Source organism: Artemia franciscana, chromosome 12 (genome assembly GCF_032884065.1).
Source record: "Artemia franciscana chromosome 12, ASM3288406v1, whole genome shotgun sequence".
Taxonomy (NCBI): Eukaryota; Metazoa; Arthropoda; class Branchiopoda; order Anostraca; family Artemiidae; genus Artemia; species Artemia franciscana.
In genome coordinates, this window is record NC_088874.1 from 27,662,454 (window position 1) to 27,675,381 (window position 12,928).

General features: G+C 37.6%; 1 protein-coding gene across 1 annotated transcript; it reads right to left on the bottom strand.

The window, feature by feature from the left end:
- Positions 1-592: 592 nt before the first annotated feature.
- On the bottom strand, positions 593-907 carry LOC136033500 (akirin-like). Its single transcript, XM_065714246.1, has one exon. It carries the CDS (start codon positions 905-907, stop codon positions 593-595), a length of 315 nt encoding a protein of 104 aa, XP_065570318.1.
- Positions 908-12,928: the final 12,021 nt, after the last annotated feature.

Here is a 12,928-nt window from a genome sequence, read left to right on the forward strand (position 1 = left end):
TTTTTTTTTGCCTAAATTAGGCTTTGGTAGGGGAAAAGAGGTTTCAGCCTGACTTAGTTTCGATCTAGGACAAATAACTAGGATGTTGTGCTTCAAGGCTCTGACGATCCTTGTCAAATGTAAAATTAACAAAGACCGCATATTTCTCTGTCAGCTTCGTAGTTAAAACTTCATCATAAGCATAAATTCAGCATCAGTTCATCAGTTCGCACTTCTTCATGAATTTGTTCTCTTCAGTTATATCCAGTTTTGGCTACAACTTGAGTAGCATCAGTAACTATAGCCTAAAGTAGCCTTTGATAGAGGAAGAAGAGGTTTCAGCTTCGATCGATTTCATTCTGGGACTAATTGCTAGGATGTTCAACTTTCAAGCGCTGGCGAACTTAGTCAAATGTAAAATAGACAAAGCTAGCACATTGCTCTGCTAGCTTTTCAGCTAAAACTTCATCATAAGCTTTGCAGTCTCGTGCTTCATAAATTTGTTCTCTTCACTTACATCCAGTTTGACTATAACTTGAATAGCATCAGTGCCTTTCGCCTAAATTAGCCTTTGCTAGGGGATAGAGCAATTTTATCTTTTGTTGATTTCCATCTAAGACAAATAGCTAGGATGTTCAGTTTCAAAGCGCTGCCGGACTTGGTCAAATGTAAATTTGACAAAGGCAGCATACTGCTCTGCTAGCTTTGCAGTTAAAACTTCATCGTAAGTCTCGCGGGTTTGTTCTTCTCGCTCACGAATTATTTTTTCACAAAGTGTTATCACCTGTTTTATTGTAAGCAATGGTTCGTGTTTTATTGAAGAATTTGAAGGTCCAGATTCTGTCACCGCTTCATACGTAAGCTGCTTTCTTCTTCCAAGTCTCTTTACTTCTTCACAGACATTTGTCATCACCTCATCTTGCTTCATTTTAGGGACAGATCCATCAAAAGCACTTGGAACTCTCAAAAGTAATTGCTGTGCATCAGTGACGCACCTCTGTCTTTTACCCGATTAAATAAAAAAAAACGAGTTTTTTTAACTGAAAGTAAGGAGCGACATTAAAACTTAAAACGAACAGAAATTACTTCGTATATGAAAGAGGCTGCTTCCTCATCAACGCCCCGCTCTTTACGCTAAAGTTTGACTCTTTCTCTCAATTCTTCTTTTTAAAACAGTAAAAAACTTTAGCGTAAAGAGCGGGGCGTTGATGAGGAAGCAGCCTCTTTCATATACGAAGTAATTTCTGTTCGTTTTAAGTTTTAATGTCGCTCCTTACTTTCAGTTAAAAAAACTCGTTTTTTTTTATTTAATTTCTGAACGTTTTTGAATCAATGCATGTTTTGATTTTGGCTCTCCGCAGAGGAATAATCAAAACGAAATTTGCATATTATTTTGGGGGGCTAAATGGCTTTCTCATAATTTTGATCGAATTATTTTGAGAAAAAAAGAGCGGGGGCGAAGCCTAGTTGCCCTCCGATTTTTTAGTTAATTAAAAAGGCAACTAGAACTTTTAATTTTTTACGAATCTTTTTATTGGTAAAAGATTTACGTAACTTATAAATTAGCTTACGTAAAGAACTTTTGTATTCTCATGTTTATATTACATATATGAGGGGATTCGTCCCATCGTCAGTACCTCGCTCTTTACACTAAAGCTTAAATTTTATCCCAATTCATTAAGAATGACCCCTGAATCACAAAAGCCGTAGAATAAATAGTTGAAATTACTAAAAATACTTTAGCGTAAAGAGCTAGGTATCATAAGGAGGTGAGCCCCTTATATGGGTAATAATTTCTGTTTGTTTTAAGTTTTATTGCTGTTCCTTACTTCCAGCTGAAAGAGCTTTTTCACATTTATTTTTTATTTTTTTTTTTTAAATAATGCTAGTAAATCCTCCTCTCCCTTCATGGAAGTTTTCTTCTCCCATGACAAATTCTCGATGGAAAGTTCCCCCAGCATATCCCACTCTTCTCAACCCCTCCCCCCAACCAAAAAAATCCTCCTGAAAACGCCTGTATACTTCCCAATAACCATTACTATATGTAAGCACAGGTCAAAGTTTGTAACTTGTTGCCCCTCCCACGGGGACTGTGGGGGAGTAAGTCGTCCCCAAAGACATAGTTATAAGGTTTTTCGACTACGCTGAATAAAATGGCTATCTCAGATCCGTTGACTTTGGGAAAAAAATTAGCGTGGGAGGGGGCCTAGGTGCCCTCCAATTTTTTTGGTCACTTAAAAAGGGCACTAGAACTTTTCATTTCCGTTAGAATGAGCCCTCTTGCAACATTCTAGGACAACTGGGTCGATACGATCACCCCTGGGGAAAAAACAAAAAAAAAACAAAAAAACAAATAAACACGCATCCGTGATCTGCCTTCTGGCAAAAAATGCAAAATTCCACATTTTTGTAGATAGGAGCTCGAAACTTCTACAATAGGGTTCTCTGATACGCTGAATCTGATGGTGTGATTTTCGTTAAGATTCTATGACTTTTAGGGGGTGTTTCCCCCTATTTTCTAAAATAACGCAAATTTTCTCAGGCTCGTAACTTTTGATGGGTAAGACTAAACTTGATGAAACTTATATATTTAAAACCAGCATTAAAATGCGATTCTTTTGATATAGCTATTGGTATCAAAATTCCATTTTTTAGAGTTTTGGTTACTATTGAGCCGGGTCGCTCCTTACTACAGTTCGTTACCACGAACTGTTTGATGGATGACTGTTCAACTCATCGAAATCCAATGTACGTTTTCTAGAGACAGTCCGATAAAAATCACTTGAAGTCTTTAATAGTGATTGTTCCTGCGCTGAAATGCGCTTATGTCTTTTTGCTGATCTAGGGAAATTATGAAAATCGTCCAAATCCAGTGAGCGTTTTACAGTTGCGCAGGTCATTTCAGTTTGATTATATAGGATAAGTCTTTTGCGTATTATAGTACTTTCATTTTTGAAGAATAATTGTTAACGATTAAATATTATTTTTTCAGAGTCTCTTTTTAGTTTAGATAAGAAATAGAAACATTTTAGAATGTTTAAAGTTATTTTGCTATTGGGAATCTCCCAGTTTGTTGAAAAACGCTTCTGATTATCAAAAAAATAAATTAGTTATTCTAGCATCATAGCAGCAATGTTCTGGAGGGTATTTATTTGCAATAAATGACCTCCTGCGCAGCATAAGTGACCAATGTAGCTTCTATGACCTTTTAGCATTTATACAAATTAGCATCAATATTTACGCCCAAACATCTCTAGGGTCACACCGCTCTAATCCTATCGCACACCACTCCCGGGTCATCTGATGTACCTCTTAGTCAAGCGTCTGAAACGAAATCATCTTCAAAATCGAGTGAATCAGTTGTCAACCAAGTGTCTGGACCCAGTGAACAGTTGAAAAGTGGTAAGATTTGTGACAGCAAATCAAGAGCTTACACCTTACTTACATCTTCAGTTGCAGGAAAGAGGGTATATTTAATAACAGATTCTTAGCGTCACGACTTTTGGTCTCCATCGAAGCCAAGCGAAAGCCAATAAGGGTCTTCCCCCTCCCCCACCCAAAAAATGAAATTTGACTATTAGCCCAGAACACACAATATTTCTGAATTTTATTTTATTCAAAAATTAGATAACGGCGAGATTCAGACAGCAGCCGGTTGGTCTACTCCAAGTCTGAAGATAAAGTTGATTGGTTTGGTTTTTGTCGAGGTCTCTCACAAGTACAATCAGATAGTGAAGGGAAGATATTGTGACTAGAGATATCCAAGTCGGATATTGCATGGACTTGACAGCAGCCATGGATGAAATCATAATTGCAGCAGTTGCTGAAACCTAGTAAAGAGCGAATCACAATCCAAAGTATCCGAGAATTTAGAAATGGATTTGGAAAAAAAATTCTCATCTGAGAAAAAATTCTCTTTAAAAGTGATTCAGAAATGATAACTACTAAATATTTTTAACTTAATAGGAAAAGTTTATTGTGAAAACGAATTTCTGGGGAATTAAGAAAAAAAGAAAAAAAAATTGAAATCCTCTACAAATGGTGAAGGGACCATTTGATTGTGACAGTGACGGTAAATCAGGGCCTTTCCCTTGACCATTTTTTGGGGGAGGTGTGCAAAAGAATTTTTTGGGGGGAGGGGGTGCAGAAAAAACATCAAACATTTGCTTATATTCATTTTTGTTATATTTTTTACGAGTCTGCCAAATATTTCTGGTGGAATTCAAACCTCCTGACCCCCATTCTTGGATACGGTCTTCATTGGAATCATTAATGCCAAAAACCTGAAACTGAAGAATTACAGTCCCCAGTCTTGAAAAACAAGGAAAGTCAACCTTTTATGGTTGATTTTTGGATGGGGAGCATTGGTGCGTTTCCTTTTCTCCTCTAATTCTTCTTCTTTTCCCAGGGATGATCGTATCAAACCAGTGGACGTAGAATATTAGGGTAGTGTCAATTTGAGCATAGATCGCAATATCTCATGCTTCTTTTAAGTCACAAAATTCAAAGACAGTCAATTAATTTTTCGTGTTCTAAAACCTCAAAACGGAGGTTTTTGAGCCTCTATTGAGAAATCCACTTTTCTGCATGGTTGGGACGCATCTCCTTATTTATTTATATTTTGCTTCTGCCAGGAATAGCTGACAACTTCAAGATTACAGAGGGATATTTAATAGATCATTTATGATGTTCATATCCATTGCTGGTTCTTGTAAATCCGTCCGATATTGTAAAATGAATCATGGCACAAAAAGTGTCGGTTTTTGGTGCCAATTCTGCAGTAGAAAGTGGAAACTAAAACAAGGTTATCAGTGTAATTTCCATAATTGAAAACCACAGCTCAGTTTTTACAACTTTCCTCTTGTATACTACCTCTCCCAGGTGCGTTTTTTTCAAAATCTGGGGGAGATATTATGTGACAATTGTCCCCTAATTGGCAGTATGTAATTAATTGAAGTGTGAGCATGATATGGCTACTATGGGAAGGTCTGGAAATACATCAAATTTTTTTTTCAAAATATACACTAGATAAGTTGTTTTGCAGTATTTATATTTTCTAGCGAAGTAACTTTCAAAATATGCAGTTCTTTATGAAGTTCGAAAATATCTAGGTTACTGTTTTCCTCATCCTTGAGTATTTCACCTAAATCATCACAGGGCTTTAGAAGGTCATCTCGACGGATCGCTCTTCTCAGAAATCATGTACACCAGGCGAAGCAATCCAAGCGTGGCGGAACTGTATCAAGCGTTGCAGAGCTTTTCGGAACACGTCGCGATCCGAGATGTACTAGGTGACGGGGATTCAGCGTCTCCTCGGGTCTTCTTTTGAAAAAAATTTCAAATAATCAATGTCACAGATAAAACTAAACCGTTCAAAGTGTTCATTAAGCGCTTTGAATCGATATTCAGTGTCAACTAAGATGTGACTGCGTGTTACACCGTGTTGAAAAATTACTTTTTACGGCTATTCAACTCATTTTATAGGTTTATCTATATAAAACTTCACTCTTACCCCTCCAACGAATTTCTCATCTATTTTTACTCTATTAAGGGATAACCTGATTTTTTGGCCTCAGTTCAAAGGCCAAGAAGCAGTCTTGGACAATCTGTAATTTTTCATTGTTTAGATTATTAATAATAAGAGTTGTGAAGTATATTTATAACTTCTTACGGATGTTTAATTGCTTAAAAGGCAATCCATGACACTAGGCTAAAAAAAGATTTACTTTTATTATCTTTTTCTACTTAGAAACTAAAGGGTCTTCGCAAAAGGGGCGTGTTTTTTTTTTTTTTGGGGGGGGGGTGCAGTTCCCCCTGATAATTCAGAGCAAAAATTATTATACATTCTTTGAGCAGTGAGGAGGTTCCAGTTTTGAGAAATTCCCTATCCCTTCGAATCCCGGTGCCGACACTTTTTTAAGCTACTGGATATTTGAGTTTTTTCAAGACGCACCTGGGTCTTACGTAATACTATAGCGAGTTGGTTGATATGTACCAGGGAATGTTTTCTTCGAGAAAAAAATTTTCTTCTTGAATAAATTCTTTCAAGGTTGTTACGTTAATTGTTTAGAAACCTAGGAGGGCCAGGCTGGAAAAACCTCAGGTCTCGCTAGTCAAATGGGGAACCACCAATTGTAAATGAGGATTACTCCGAGAGCCATAGCTTACCTATGCAAATGTTTTCTTCGAGAATTCTTGGGTTGTTACGTCAAAGTTAAATGTTTAAAAACCTAAGGGTCTAGGAAAAACCCTTGGGGCACGCTAGTCAATTGGGGAGCCCCTGGAGATAAATGAGGAGATAAACATAGTTAGTTGTTTACCTATGCAAAACTCTAGTAATCAATTCCAACGGGCCCTAGCAGCCAATTTCAACGGGGCCCTTGCAACCAATTCTAGTGGGGACCCTAGCAACCAATTCCAATGGGGGCCCGCTAGTTAAGTGGCGAACCCCTGGTTGTAACTGAGGATGATGTAATTTCGTGTGAAATCAACGCATAATTTGGTTCAGTTGACCTTTATAATCCGATAATAATAAAGGCTTTGTCTGGTGTAGGAATCAAACGTGATATTTGTTATTGATCGAAGGTTTAAAATCCTTTGTTGTTAATTATTTGACGCGAAATAGATAAGGACAGGTCCAAGTTAAGGTTGGGGCCTATTAGCTATGATTCATGCTATCGTCCCTAGTGAGGCTAAAGGAGAGTCCCAAGTTGCACCTCATGGCGGTTGGGTGGTGAAACGTGTTGCTGGTTGCCTAGCCCGACAAGTGGAACGGCAAACCCAACGTGGTGCCAGAAGTTTGGGGAGCTGCTGGTCCAGAAAATTCCCATGAGACACCAATGGATATAGAACATTCAGATATAACGATCAATACTACGGCGTCCGCGGTAGCTGAAGCGGATAAGATTCGGATAATACCTGATTCAAGAATTGGTTTAATCATCCCCACAAAGAAACTTAAAGTTGTTTCTTGGGATTTAAGAAATTGCAAGGCCGAGTCAACTCAGATCCTCCTTGCTAATGAAATGAAAAAGTATGGTATCAGTATATGCTGCCTTTCTAAGACTAGATTGAACGACACACTGACAAAATCTATTAGCCTCACGGATTCAGAAACATTAAAATTTTACAACTCCAGACCGACTGATGGGAGCGGTCTCCACGGAGCAAGATTCTTCTTGGACCCAATTGCTGCATCATCTGTCATCTCTAGGCAACCAGTTTCAATAACAATATCTACCCTGAGACTGAAAGGCCGGATTAGAAACGCGACTATATTGTCCCTCTATGCTCCTATCAGAGATATCCCTGATGACGCCAAAGGTCCGTTCTACTTTGGGCTGCAGAGGATACTCGACTCTGTCCCAGGAGGCGAAATTCTATAGGTCACTCGTGACTTTAACGGAAGAGTCGATAAACCATATGCAAAGACTGGAGGAGTGATCAGACACCATACCATTGGAGATGGATGGTCGAACGGTGAGAGGTTGCTATAGCTTGCCAAATACAATAACCTATATCTAGTTAACACCCAGTTCGATCACAAGAAGCACCAACTTGTGATCTGGAGATTTAACAGGGTCACCAAAGTCAAGATCGACCACTTCCTTGTCAGAAGACGTAGGAGAAGCTCATGTCTGGATGCAAGAGTCTTCAGAGGCACAGATACAGACTCAACAAACGGCTCTGATCACTTTATTCTCATCTGTGGATTCAATCAAAGACTAACACCCACAAAAAACAGATAAAACCAATCATTTCTATGTATAAAAGCTACTGAGTCCACAAATCAAGGCTGATCTGAAGCTACAGCTTAACAACCGATTTGAAGCCCTTACCGATTACACTGACATTGAAGACCAACGGTCCAAGCTTAAATCTCAGCTTGAAATTCAGGTAAGCTTCCGCCTAAATTAAGGGAGTGGTTCCCCCCTCCCTCCCAAAATCATAGAGATGATAATATACTAAAAAACAACATATATAATCCTCTATTTGAAGTTCCCAGGTAACTCCCTAGCCCCTCCCCATAAAAAAGAAACACCGGGGCATAATAACTTTATTTTCTCGGCTCATATAGATATAATCTAAATCTCCCATTCTATTTCAGCTTCCTTTATTCTGATTAACATCTCTCAGATATTTGCGCTGACCCTTAGTTATACCCCTCTTCAGGTATAGGGCTAGTTTCCAGCGAACAACATTACACTAATGATTTATTCTTGGCAATAAGTAAATTTGAATGGCCTGATATTAAGAGCGCTTTCATAACAAAGATGTTTTTCATCATAAAATTGACTTACTTATATTCACAATAAATCTTTGATTTGTAAGAGGAGCGGATGGGGCTATGATTACTATTTTTCATAGTTGAAATATTTTCAACTTGAAATAGTTTTTATATTATCATTTTAACTAGTCAACATCTATTTGGGAAGGGGGTGGAGAAGATGAACATAAGTTATTACTCGCTAGTTAATTACCAGAAAGGGATGCTTTTATAACACCTACATTTTCTGTCAAATACCATCAGAGAACAATCACGAAAGAAAATAACAATATTTGTTTCATTAAAATTACAATTGATCGTATTTCTTAGTGATGATTCTGTGCAAAAACTTGGACAAGCAACTTTATTATTATAATAGTGAATTTCTTGTAAGGCCCACTTCTCACCATACCAGTAAGAAGGTGGATAAGCAGTCATTTGAAGCAATAATTTTTGATTATGTATGTATCGCTAGGCTTGAATTGAAAGATAGGACCTATGATGAAACTAGATATCTATTCTTATTTTGAGAATGTTTCGCTTACTACATTTAAACGGTGTTGTATAAAACGTCTTTAGCTCAAGTGCAAACAAGCTGTGAGGAATAGAATGTTTTTCCTTTGCTATAACATATTAGAGAGAGAATAAAAACGGAAATTTAATCAGGGAATAAAAATACTTACGGTCACAATGCTCATTCAGAACAAACCTATCTGCAAATATATCTTTTTTCGCCCTATTCAGTTACCATTAACACGAGTTTTCGTCACTTAGCTAGTTTTGGTTTAATTGGATTCTATATTGTCCTACTTCATAATTTTCTTGTTTAAAATCGTGAATCAGGAGAAAAGCCGGGGTGACGGATGCTTTCTAGCATTGATGTAGAGGCGGCTGGCAATAAGTCAATTTTAAGTGGGAAACTAAGATTCGAGGCTATTCAAATATTATGTTATCCGGGGAACTAAAGTTTATTCTTTATTTTATTTTAAAAAAACAAGATTTCTCTACCAAATAATAAAAGGTGTGCAGGGCAAGAGCAGCCGTACAAAGTCTGGACACTATCCTTTTTATGCCCCTCATTCAAAGCAGCAAGAATGTGCCCCCCGTGCAAGATGGAGTTGCTGGGCCTTCTGCATCTCCCTAGTCCCATGGTCAAAACGTCACCACACCATCAAGACCTGGACCCCTCAAGCATGAGAAGAATGAGTCCCCCGTGCAAGAAGGAGACACCGGGCCTTCAGTCCCCAGAAAAGATGGAGCTACCAGCCTTCGCATAATAAACTGTTCCATAGTTTGGGAACCGTTTATTATGAATTTAATGTAAAAACTTACTGTTTCGTCACCCTAATTTATATTCTTTTTTAGACTCACAAAACTGCACCATTTCAAGGGGGGGGGGGGAAACTAGGATGGTGCTTTGACTCAAAAATTAATACATTCTTTTAGAGGTTAACTATTCCTTTTCAAAAATGAAAATGTGATGTTATCAGACTCACCTCGAGACATTTTTGTTGATCAATCTCGCTTTCTAGGGGTATGATGAGCTTAAATTTTCACCTTTGCTATTTCTTTTCAAAAAGAAGTCTAACTAAATGTATCAAACATTATTTTAATAGCGTTCTACTGTTGAAAGAAGAGCTTGTTCACCACATCCAAGAGGAGGATTTGACGCCATGACTCAATAAGTTTTTCATCACAATGGAAATAACGCATTCTTTAAAAAAATATTTGTGTCAACTCAAGGGATGAGAACCCTGAGCTTAATAATGTATTCTGTTTTACCGGAGAAAATAATAAGTGTTCCAAGGGAAAATAAATTGTCATTCTTTTTCCAGGATCTCGAGAACGATGATTTTAGCTGGAATGATAAGCTGCTGGCCGATTTCTTATGAATAATCGCTCTGTAAGTGTAGTTTAAGGACTCATAATTTCAAGGAGGGCCTTTGTAATAACGGAAACTTAAGGGGAGGAGGCATTTAGCCCTCATTTATGGGTAATTTCTGGCTGTTGAACCTTTAGCCGATAGTATACCCTCACCCTGCTGAAACGGCCACTTTGTCCCCATATTTGGAATAATTTCTGGTTGTTAAACTTTTAGGTGGTAGTGTAGTCACTTTACATCAAAACAGGCACTTTGCCTCCTCAAAAAATTTACTGACTAATATTTTATTCTATTTTAGCCTAATATAAATTTTTGGTCAGGATGGAATTAAAAGTGTTTCAAAGGGCTTACAAGCTGTTATTACTTTTTAAGTACACCTAAAGACAGTATCATCTGCACCAAGGACCTACAACCTCCATGAATATACTGATTCGTTAATGGAGATGGACTAGGCCCCAAAAGAAAGTGAGCAAAAGATGGGTTTTTAAGTATGAGAGTGAATCTTGCTAATGTAGCTCCATTTCCGAGCAAAGGGTATTTGTGAAGGAGCTCGGTCTGAAAAGAGACTATGACTGGGTAGAAGACCAACTACCGCCAAATGAGGCTGATAAAGTGCCAACCCCACAGAGTGATCTTGCTGAGGGGGAGAAGGACAAACTGGAAGCGGTTCACCCCGTTTCATCTGAATTTTCATTTAGCCAACACCGTCCTTCGTAATGTTGATGTCTGTAGAGCTGAGTCTGGGGGATTTTTGCAACATCCTTACATGTGTTAGTACCCATATGAATCCAATTGGCTTAGTCCACTCCTATTGCGGCAAGATTAGGACCCCTCTTCAAAAACAAATTTGGGAGGGTGGTGGACGGGACAGCATAAAAGCTTCCGAAGCCCTAAAAAAGTTTTATTTAATAAAAATCCGGGAGATTCTTATCCACATTACCTACAAACAAAAATGCAGATATTTCAGACTTGCATAATTTCGAGGGTGTTTTTTTTAGATTGGGCAAGTAGTATTTTTAATAAATTAGTAAATTATAATGAGTTGTGAAGTGATTCTATAGTATTATTTATAAAAAGCCTAGATTTCAATGTTATTAATTTAAAAAAGAATTTTTTAAGAGGCAGAAGGGGCTAGGAGAATTACAAAATGTAATACACATTTGATGGCGCTTGTAGGTTTGCAAGACTTCTATTTCGATACGGGCCTAGCATGTTTCAAGTACGCGGTCCTTGTGGCAGGAATAAACTCTTGAATAATGACGCTAGTAAGATACTTTGGGTTGATTTGGCAGTTAATAGAAGTAGCAAGGGGGCAGTGTTTCCCAAAGAATACTTTAACTGTTTAAAGGGGCAATATCCTGTAAAACTTAAGGGAATAGACATTTTGAGAAGACCAGTGAAAATTTAAAGATGGTTTGTATAGTCTTGAAGTACAATACAGTAAGAAAATTAAAGATAAAAAGGGGGTAATATATTGAGTGAGGGCTCCGTCCATTGAATCGGTGAAACACTGGATATGGATTCTCGACGAGTCTTCCAAAGAGCCCGATACAATTGGACATTTCTTTTAAATTAAAAAATTATCTATCAAAGACTAAAAGATATCATTTTTTGGCAATCCTAAAAAAGGCTTTTGCCAGATTTTGCCTCTATCTCACTCAGACTATCTGTCTTGGCGTTTCTACAATTAGCCATGGCTTGATTCTTCCAACTACTTAATTTTGATCCAAATGAGTGGAATCGGAGTAAAAAGCGGTGCAATGGGACATGCTACTATTGTCTAGTCTCTTTCTAGATTCTGTACCAAATTAAAATTTTAACACCCATTGAGGCACTGCAAGCTTCATGGCTACCATTCTGTGGAGACGGGGTCGGGTGACAATGTTATCTTGCGATTAAAAAAATTTTCATAATTAGCTCTTGAAGAGCAACATGGTAGAGCTGACCATAGAAGCCAAACTCATGGACGTGTATGATTCATCGAATTTGAATCGTGTTAAGAATATGAAGCTAATACAGTCTCTTATGTCCATGCGCAAAGAAACTCGAGTAATACCATGCGATTTGTAAGGGTATTTGGGACATCGGTTGGATAAGATTGTGCAGGGGCAGCTATGGCTGCGCTTATTAAAACTGCCAATAAGTCAATTTCACGACTTTCTAAAGTAAATTATCCAATGAGTCTATCACCGGAAGATGACTTGGCAATTAAAAATGAAGAAATATGTTGGGTTTTAAAGGCAAAATTTGTTGAGGATAGTGGGGAAACGGTAGTCTTCAATCACGATCATTCAATTAATCCTATTTTATCGGAGTGGGCGAGTAACTTTCGTTGACTGTCACATAAATCTTGTAATTTAAGTATTAAGTAGCAATGCTTTGTACCAGTTTACAAGGAGAATTCCAACCATGATTTGTAATTCACATTATCAGCGTTGGAACGTTTAAAGAAAGGTGAAGTTAGAGGAAGATGGTTCGAGGAAGATGGTTCGAAGATGGTTAGAGGAAGATAGGTGAAGAGGAAGATGGTTCTTTTTCATATAAAACCTTGCCAAAATCATCTGAGAAGTTGCTGCTCTTAGAATTCAAATGGTAAGTAGTTGAAAATGGCAATACGTACTTGAACAAAATTCATTTTTTTAGTTTATTATATTTTTTCCTCTAGAGCCCTAAGCCAATTAATTAAAGTTCAGAAAAGCGACTATTTTATTAGTTTCCTGCTCCTTAAACAGCGCTTATCAGATCATGAAACGTATAATTTATTAACGAGTTAGGGCATATATACGTATGAATACTAAAAC

Coding starts and splice junctions, on each gene's coding strand:
- LOC136033500 (XM_065714246.1), bottom strand. CDS start 907: ATGAAGCAAGATGAGGTGATGACAAATGTCTGTGAAGAAGTAAAGAGA.